Source organism: Pollicipes pollicipes, unplaced genomic scaffold, assembly GCF_011947565.3.
Source record: "Pollicipes pollicipes isolate AB1234 unplaced genomic scaffold, Ppol_2.1 Scaffold_6462;HRSCAF=7663_pilon_pilon_pilon, whole genome shotgun sequence".
Taxonomy (NCBI): domain Eukaryota; kingdom Metazoa; phylum Arthropoda; class Thecostraca; order Pollicipedomorpha; family Pollicipedidae; genus Pollicipes; species Pollicipes pollicipes.
Window position 1 is genome coordinate 32,501 of NW_023596878.1, and position 9,892 is coordinate 42,392.

General features: G+C 57.7%; 1 protein-coding gene across 3 annotated transcripts in view; it reads left to right on the forward strand.

Moving 5' to 3' along the window:
* The window catches only part of LOC119106915 (uncharacterized), a 29,549-nt gene extending 20,078 nt beyond the window's left edge, over positions 1–9,471 (forward strand). Inside the window, exons 5-11 of one of the 3 annotated variants that reach the window (XR_005095173.1) lie at positions 15–170; positions 1,711–1,909; positions 2,246–2,439; positions 3,127–3,286; positions 4,623–4,889; positions 6,191–6,305; positions 8,018–8,151. Coding sequence is in view for 2 of the 3 variants with exons in the window: in XM_037230263.1 (XP_037086158.1) it covers positions 15–170; positions 1,711–1,909; positions 2,246–2,439; positions 3,127–3,286; positions 4,623–4,889; positions 8,018–8,133 (1,092 nt within the window). In the remaining variant the exon portion in view is untranslated. Of the gene's footprint in view, positions 1–14; positions 171–1,710; positions 1,910–2,245; positions 2,440–3,126; positions 3,287–4,622; positions 4,890–6,190; positions 6,314–8,017 lie in introns of those variants that run through there. The other 2 variants (XM_037230263.1, XM_037230264.1) reach the window with 2 other exon arrangements.
* Positions 9,472–9,892: the final 421 nt, after the last annotated feature.

The window sequence follows — 9,892 nt, forward strand, 5'->3', positions numbered from 1 at the left end:
TTCTGCTGTCGCAGGGTGTGAAAGTGAAAATGGACAACGAGGGCAACATGATGGTGAAGCGGCTGGCCAAGTCCAACGTCTTCGTTCGCTACTCCAACGGCGAGAACGCAGTAGGCTCAGACATTCTGAAGCTTCCTCAGGCAGCTCTGGAGGCCAACAAAGGACTGACAGTGAGTCAGAGCGCCGGAAGAACAGCGCCACTCCTGTGTCCTAAGCTAACTGTGTTCAGCGTAGCGATGTCAGGCTTTGCTTTGACAGTAAGTCTAGCGTGATACTGCGGTGTTGCCGAGGCTTACAAGGACCCGAGCCATGTAATCCGTTAAACCTCTGTCGTCATCCTAAGTTGTCGCCTTCAAACGGAGACACTAGGATGACTCTGTCTCATCCTCAGAGTCATTTTCCAGGATCTAAGTGATGCAATAGGAGCAAATCCAAAAAATTCCTGCCAGATCCAGCACTCTTAGTCCGGTTGGCCTCAGCTGGTCTCCGCAACGCTGCCGCCAGTCGGCCCCAGTGCCACTGGCTTCAGCCAGTTCCAGCACCGCTGCCCCCAGTCGGTCCCAGTGCCACTGCCTTCAGCCAGTTCCAGCACCGCTGCCCCAGTCGGCCCCAGCGGCACTGCCTTCAGCGAGCACCCATACCGCCGCCCCAGCCGGCGGCTTGAGCGAGCCCAGCCCCTTCGTGCGTCCTCGAGACCTCACTCGCTGACCCTGGCGGCTGCCAGCGGGGCTCGCGGCCCCGCCGCACCCTCACACGAACCGGACGCGTTCCTCAGCCCCTCCCCCTCCCCTGCAGCCTCCTTTCCGGCCGGGTCTGACACCGTCGGATGGCTCAAGAGCGAGCTCACGGGCTGGGACGCCACAAATTGCTAACCTGGTGGGACGGGTCGGGCTTTATGTAGGGCTGCACATATATGGCGTCCTGCTCGTGCCCAGAGGCTGACAGCCAGGCCCCTGTGATCTGGCTCCGGGCCGAGCTGTCGCAGGCACGATCGTATGACGTGTTCGTACGTGCGGACCATGTTTGGCTGTCGGGGCTGGATCTCATCTCCCCCGGTTGGCATGGCAACAGGCCCAGCGCTCCCGCCGCCCGAGGGCTGGGCCGGCTGACAGCCCTGATAAATGACACTTTTTCTGATTATCTGATAGAGCGCACTTGGCCATGGAAGACCAATGACATTGACCAAGGCTGGATGGAAAACCGATGGTCCCGCGAAGACTCTGATAAAGCGATAAAATAGACGCATTTGCTAGCGTCCGAACGTCTGATGGAGCGTGGATGGAATATCATCACCGCAGCAGCCGGTCGAGCGCCGCTCACTCCTATTCGGCCGGTGTTTGATTTACTACGCTATTAATTTCGGCAAACTTTTCGAAGACAGTCAGCATTAGCATGCATACTTGTCAGCGCACATATTTACAGTACAGAAGTTACACCGTAGTTGTTTACGCGCATGGCATTTACAATGCATAACTGCATCAATTTGCATCGCTTATCTATGTCGCATAGGCATTCATTAGCCCCACGCAGACACTCACACTTTCCTACGTAAACAGATTCTTGCCTATTCGGTTCGGACATGCGTCCCGTGCTACTACTGACACACTCCACCCTCGCTGAGCATTGTCCGACCGTGCCTCATGCCACCCTGCCGTACTCGACTGGCGCCAGCGGCTGTTTTGCTGATGAGCCGCCGTCACTCTGCGACAGCTGTTCGACCTGAAGAAGTTCCAGCAGAACGTGAACCGGGAGCTGAAGCGGCAGTACCCGGACCGTACGCGGCTCGAGACACAGTGCATGACCTCGCTGGCGTTCGTCAAGAACGACGACGACCTTCTCAACTGCCCCTGCTGGGTGCTCATTATCAACATCGTGGCGCTCGACATGCTCAAGGGAAAGCTGATGCCTGGTGAGAACCCGCAGAGTTTTACACGGATGGTGACCACGTCAGCACCACTGGAGCCGTGGTAAGGGCGGCCAATTTGCACGCTACCTGACGCCATGAGAGCCTCGAGATGCCCGACGACTTTCCAATCCCTCAGCGGAAGAATCGTCGACCTGAATTTCGTCTCACACCGCAGCCTGCAGTTTGCGTTAGAGTGCGTTTTTCTGTTTCATAATACCAATTCATGATCTTGGCTCACTTCCAGTATGTTGTCGTTCCACTGGATGTCGCTTGCCGTGCCCGCCCTGTCGCCCCCTGTCGACCCCTGTCGCCGACCAGTGCGTGACGGTCCACGTGCGGGTCTCCGCACAGCGGCGATTCCTCCAGGCATGCCCGCGGTGCGCGGCTCGATCGCCATCCCGGACGAGGACCCGTACAGCGTGGCCGGCTCGGGCGGCAGCTCCGGCTCGTCCGGCCGCCTCGGCCGCTCCGAGAGGCCACCCAAGCTGCCGCCGCGCGACACGGACCGGCTCGGCCACCGCGACGTGCCCAACGTGAGCCTCGCCGGGGCGCGCTGACCCACGACACCGCGCGGGTCGGCCGTGGACCTCTGCCGCATGGGCACCCGGTCTGGGGCGGAGTGGGGGAAGGAGGGGGGGGGGGGGGGCTGGCAGGCTGTGTTGTACAAGGAACAGAGGGAGAGCACACGCGCCGTTGAATGAGAGATCGCGGCATGGGTCTTTCAATCGATCAACTCCACCTGTTTGTTTGTCGCTAATGTGTTCACCTTTGGCTCAAAATGTCACGTGGGTGAAAGCACTGCGGGGGTGTCTTTTATATTAGCATGCGGCTGTGAACCAGACGCTAATAGGCAGGACTGATCGATGTGTCTGTAAGGAGCGAGCAAACAGCTTTCCAGTGTCATTATCCCGGCAGAAGCAAACAGAAGCGTCCCGTCGCGATCTTTGATTTTCTCAACCAAGCACACACGTTACGATTCGCAGTGTATGTCCACACACTGTAACGTCATCAAGTGTGTATCTGAAAATGAAAAAAAACTTTTGCTGGCATCCTCCCTCCCGTGTACTCAAGAGTAGTATCACACAAGAGGTGTTTCGTACGCCAGTCACGGCCCGCCTGACTGCGATGAGCGGCCACCGTCGGTGCCCCGGGGCGCCCTGACCGGCCTGGTAGCGGCCGCTGCAGCGGACGGCAGTGACCGTGCCTCCCGCTGCCCACAGCCCGACTACGCCGAGGACACGGACGACCAGGAGCCGGCCACCAGCAGCAGCGGCGGCAGCGGCGGCGGCGGCGGTGGAGGCGGCGGCGGCGGCGGCGGCGGCCTGCGAGCACGGCTCCATCTCGGCAGGAACAAAAACAAGAAGGATAGGAAGAAGGGCGGTAAGTGGACTGGCGGCGGTGTTATCGGGTGCGCCCTCGGCAGACGGGGCTGACGCGAGATAGTCATTAATGTCAGGGTTATGGGTTGGGTATTTCGCGTCTCTTAGCCCACTGATCGGCGGATCCAAGGCGCCTGTTCTTTCGTGACGGCGGCGAGCGGCCTTGGTTTGGCGGCGACGGGCCTCACGAGGAGACCTCATGCGCTGCATGCGTGCGCGTCAAACTGGCTTGACCAGATGTGCGCCGATGGTGTTGGCGATCACGCAAGGCCAGCACATTTGCGGTGTGCTCCGCGGTACGAGGGGCTCTCTCATAGCGCGGTCAGGACGACTCTCACCAGAGGCTCGGTCAGGGGGAGTGCGCTACGGCCGACGGAGAGGCAAAACCCTCCCGGACGCGTGGGAGGAGCACCCGGTCGTTGACTCCACCCGCCAGGTCGCGCAGCCTGCGCGATGACTCACTGTTTACCGCTCGCCGCAGAATGACTGGCAGCTATTGCCGCCTCGCCCTCCCCCCCCCCCCCCCCTCCCTCTCGCGAGGGGAACCGAAGGGTCCACCACGGCAGGGGGTCCCACCATCAAACGAGCCGCCGATGGACGACTGGCTATCCGCATCACCCCACGGGGTAATGTCCACGCTCGTGTGTCTTGCCGCCTACTGAGGCCTGCGCCCTGACTTCCGCCTCCTCGCGCAATGCAAAGCGACCGGCGCGACGGTTTGGCACGCGGCCCCTCGGAAATGCCCGAGCGGAAGCGCAAAATACCATTAGTGCCCGCAACAATGCCGCGAGGGCGATGAACCAGAGCCTCCGCTGCCCAGTGGCTATGGAAGACGAAGCCCGCCCGGTTGCCGGAGACGCCCGGGGCGCCAGTCGCGGCCCACCCCATATGACGTCACTTGGACATGCCGTGTGACGTCAGACCTGAGGCCCGCCGCCCTGCAGCGCGGCTGCGGCTCGGCAAAACCCGTTTTACTTTCACTGCAGCGGCGGCGGCGGCCAGCAGCGGCGCTTGCTGTGAGGCGCCCGTGCTGTGTCGACCCTGAAACCGAATCGAAGGGGAGGGGACGCCACACGGGTACAGTCGACGGGCGGAGAATCATCGGCGGAGCGCGGACACGCGACCGGCCGTCAGCAGACAGACGTGACGGCGAACGACAACCCAGGGCGCGAGGACGAACGATGCATCCACAAACGCAGCGGGAGACGGGTGCATGCCGCTCGGCCGCGGTCGTAACAATGGTCTGTGTGCACGGACCCCACGCGGCGCTCAGAGCACGCCCCACACGACCCCAAGCGGCGTTCGGAGCACGCCCCTGACCCGACCCGACGTTCCAGACGAGCTCTACTACGGCGGCTTCCAAGCGCGCATCCCGAACTTCGCCAAGTCGAAGGGCTCCAAGGATGAGCTGGTGCCGGACGCTGCCGGCGGGCCGCGGGACCCGCGGCTGCCCATGGACCCGCGGGACCCGCGGCTGACGATGGACCCGCGGGACCCGCGACTGCCGGTGGACCCGCGCGACATGCGGGGCTTCCTGCCGCCGCCGCACACCATGCAGCACCCAGCCATGTGGCAGCACCGCGGCAACTACGAGGGAGGCATGGGTGAGTTCTGACGCGGCGGCGCCCGCCACCGGAACCGGCTGGTCTCGCCGTGGTGGCGCAGCTGACTACGGACCGTAACATCTGCATGGCTGTGAGCAGCGCGTTGCTGCTCGCAAGCTTCAGATATCCAGGTGGATGCTACACCAGGGCGATGCATAGTGCGCCGAGCATTGTAAAAAAAATGCGAGCGCATAAACGCATGAAGACGTAAATAAACACGACATTTAGACACAATTAAATAAATGTCATGAGTGAAAATGACGCGTTGGACCCGTCTGTTGAGTGCCGGACACAGCAGATCTACACAGCCACACCACATCAGCGCCCACAGCGGCCTATCGCGTCAATACTCCCTCAATCATCCAACAACTCCCAAATCGCCGTCTGCCCCGCGCAGGCCTTCCACTGCATGCTCTCGCCCTCTTATCGTTCACCACATGCATGAGCGGGTCTGGCTGGGTTACGTGTCACGCACGCATGGGCTGGTGCACGTCACTGCCGCCCCTGGGCACCCGTGGCGCCTGGTGAGTCCTCTTTCACCACCCGCCGTGGCCCGGGCCCTCCTGGCGGCGGCAGGGGCCGTGCTCACACCACTGGCTGGCCGGGCTGTGACTAACCGGCATTCTGCTCGTGCAGGGAGGATGCGGTATGGGTCAATGCCTGCCATCAACCGGATCCCAATGAATCCGATCTCTTACGTTCGGCCCATGACCATGCAGCATGGTGAGTCCTTGGTGTCATTAGCATACAAGCAAAACAGTCAGAAGTCAATCACGTGTGCGAGGTGTTTACTCAGTCACAAAATGAGTAAGCAATTTGAAAAGATTATGCTTACAATACTTCCTCCATGCAGCTCACCGAAAGCATGCAGCATGACAAGCACAAGGCTGTTCTGCTTAGATAGACTTGAGGACTCGCTAAAGAATTCAATGCATATGTTTATAGCCGCTCAGATTTTAAATTCACATGTCCTTCGTGATGAGTTCTCACGGCTTTATTCTGCTCACATATGTACCTCTGTCCAGAGACGATGCATTACCCTCTTACCATGCGCTCGGCGCGCGATAACGGATGACGCAACAACGGTGCTTTGTTTGTTCTTGCAACTTCACCATTCAAATCTAACCAAGCGATCTCTTAGCTCACCCTCGTTCTTGAACCTGGGGCATGGATGCACTTTGCACACCTGGCACGGAGCACCGGTGTCTGCCTGCCTCGGAGCTCGAGTGTGGACTGACCCGGCTGGCTCGGCCTGCATGCCTTCTGACACTGTCGCCTCTCTGGCCGCCTGTCCTCGGCAGCGGTGGACCAGGAGTGGGAGCTGTATGCCAGGAGCAAGCGAGATCGGCCCGTGCAATGATTAGCTTAGTCACGCTGCGGCCTGCCGTCTCCGCCTCTCTCTCTCTCTGTTCCGAGGTCTGTGGTCGCAGACGGATGGGTAAGCCCTTGTGGGAGAGCGGCGCCGCTCTGTAACAATGGCTCGGACTGACCGCCGCATGACGGAGCACGCCGACCTCACTGACCTCTGACCTCCCCTGACCCCTGACCTGACCTGACCCGCGCCACGTGCCCTACTTATCTGCAGTGCGGCGTCCGCACTGCAGAGAAGCGCATACGTGCGCGGCCTGGTGCTAATGAAGAATGCACAGTGAAAGAGGTGGATAATTGTACGTGGCGATATTAAACTCGAATATCATCATAATGCAAAACCTATGAATAAACGCATGCGCTAATAATCCTCGGACACTTAAACTACGTTTTTAGGACTAAAATACAACAGTACAGCTTGTGAGGAGCCACATATTTCCTGGATCGACCCCCTAGCTGACAGAACGATTATAAACTTATGAACGTTGAGTCAATGAGTCACACCCGTGTGCAATGCCGTCCGTACCTTCTGACCCTTGCATATTTCACTGTCCCTAAAGCCACTGTTCTTTTCACTTTTCACCGCCCCGCAACCAACGACGATTACGATCTACGCCACGACCGAGACCGGCCCTTTGTCAGCTGACCTTGTGCGCAGTGCCCGAGTAACTTTGGAGACGACGCCTCCCGCCAGTCCACGGGTGACCCTACCGAGGGCGCCTAATTGACGGTTTGCGACTCGGCTTTGGCAACGTCACCTCGTGCGTAGTCCTCGACTGACTTCAGCGACTTGACTTCGTGCGCGGTTTGCGACCCGACTTTGGCAACGCCGTTTCGGCGGCTGACCGCGACAGCGACGTGACGCCGCGCACCGTCCGCGAGCTGGCACGGGCCCGGCGACGTCACGTGACGTCACGCCGCGCGTGGTGCCGAGTCAGCCGGACTCTGGACCGAGTTGTGACGCTTTTTTGCGGCGGAAGCCAAGACGAGTGACACTGCACCTTTGACCGCGGACCGACGGCGTCTGACCGAGCTACGTGACGACTGCGGCACGACTGTTGACACGTCTGACACCGGGCGAAGGTACGTGACTCAGCTGACGGACCTGGACATGACACCGCGGCGCGTACACTGACCTCGGCTCGATCGCATCGATCTGATGGATCCGTGAGATGCCGAGCAACACGTTCAGTTTGTGTGACGTTGTCATATAGCGTTTTCTGCTTCACGAGCGTGAAGAATATCGGTAGTTTTCGCTGTCACATCTGCTTTATCTTGTGAGGTTATCTGATGCGGTTCTCATGAGCACCAGTATCCAGGATGGTATGGGAAAAGCTTTTTTAAAGGCAGGCTCACACGAATCTAATGCCCAACGGTATGCGCTATCCTGTAAAATGTAAGGCTAAGTGCCCACTGGACTTGATCGTATACCACAATATACAGGTAGATCACAATGCTGCTTTTGATTTGCCACGGTGCTGATATATTATCTTCTGTTTTGCCATGGTGTTGATATTTTCATGCGAAAGTTGCTTGGAGAGGTAATGGAGAATGTAATGGCCATAGCGTTCAACATGGCGAATGACACTCAGGGTGTGATGGCCTGCCACCATCATTGCTGCCAAAAATATGTCAACTCAGACAAGCGAACTGTTCGTTTTTCAAACTGCTGGCGACAAACGAGACGTGCTACGTTCTGAATTTGCACGACACGAAGTAAAGCCTGAGCAAGCCGTGCTGACCGTGCGTCGTCTTTGCAGGAGCGGACCCGGCCGAGCCGCCGTACGCCATGTTCTACAACTGGAACGCCGTGCCGAACCGCGTGCCGGCTTCCTTCCAGCAGCGGCGCGCCATGTACGTCTCGAACTGGCAGTGACGCGCCACGACCGCCGCCTTGGAACGGTGCCTGTGATACACGGCGACACAGACGCGCGCCGCGCGGGGCTGCCGAGCCGCCGCCGGCCGGCCCGCGGGCGGCCGGCGTGCGGCGGACCTGGCCTCTGCCTCGGCCTCTGAGCCACTGCCTCTGTGCCTCTGCCTCTGCGTATCTGCCTCTGCGCCTCTGCCTCTGTGCCGCCCGAGGAGCTGGGCTGGAGTCGGCTCCCCGGCGCGCGCTTGACTCGCCACAGTGCTCGGGAGGTGGTTGTGGTGAGGACCTGGAGAGAAACAATAGAACCCGTACAGGAAGAGCCGAACAGACGGCGGCGAGGAAGGCGACAGGCGAAAGGGTACCAGCAGACGGACGATACACAGGATAACGCCGTATCTGGCTGTCTTGCATTTCATGAGCGACCTTCGTTTTCAGAAATATAGCTCTCTCGTGAAATGTGCTATCATCTGTGTTAGAAATAAGTTTTGAAGTGCGGCTTACGTACGTTTCACGTCATGCAATAGGGCGAATAAGCCGTGTGGCGGATCGCCGTGGTGGTAAAGCATATGCTGACGTCATATGCGACCAATTAGCGCAGCGATAGTCTGTCAGTGCTCAATTGTCTACTTCCACAGTGCATCTGTTAGCCCTTTGTCGTGTGTGCTGACCTGGCACCACGATATTTGTTGGTTCGATGAAGTTGTGCCTGCCTACACCCCGAGTAGGCTGAAGCAAGCTTTGATATTAAAGCATGATCATATGCGCATTGCCTCTGCAACAGAGCTATAGTACGCCCAAACAAAGACATTTAACTGTTTGATACCATTCAGTGCGGGTCTTGCATTTCTGAAAAATACACCGTTGCTGTCGCAAAATTAGCCCAAAATTTCCGGCGAACGCTGGGGTTTTTGCCAAGGCTTACCATCGAAACGTATCGAATATTCTTATCTTGCTGCCAATGATTCAAATTGAGAAACGTTTCGAGTATTTTGATGTGGTCCCGTTAGACCGGTACTGTTACAACCCTACGATCACGTAAGTGCGTAATCATTTGTTTTCGTGGAGCTAGTGCGCTGATCAATTACACATGTATTACCGGATACAAACACCCACGGGCAGCAGCGTACAAACGTGCGCCTCGCTCTGTTTTGTATTCACGTGTGGTGTCCGGAGCTGGTCGGGTGATGCGTGTGAGGTGTGTGTGCTTAGCATGTTATAAGAGTGGTGGATTTGTTGTCACTTTCTTTGCTTTCAAAAGGGCGTAGGTTTCCGTATCATGGGTATGACAGCATCGTTTCTGAGTTGGTGAATGTATGAATTGGAAATAAATGGTCAACATTTGTAGTTTGTCGTTTTGTCCTTCCTTTCAGCTTTCAGATGGATGGCTCAACGGAGGGACACAGCGCGGGTTTCCATCTTTGGTGCGTCCCTGATATATATTGACGAATACATTTGTTAGAATGCTGAGCGGGAGCAGTTATCGTATATTTTGAGTAAGGCTTAGCTTTGGTTATATTGCAGATTTACTACGTATTCACCAGACCACCGAGTGCTAAAGCGCTGGGGCATTGTTCAGTATTCAGACATAACGTCATTAAGTTAAGGAGCATACCAGGTGTAGAAAAAGGTACATGTAAAAAGAACGCCATTCAAGAGGCAGTTAAAATGGCATCGCCTCGTTCAAAGGACTAGGTAAAGTCAGGGTGCCGAGGTACTGGTAGCTACCTCTAATCTAAGCCGTTTTCACAATGCCATTGGAGGCAGG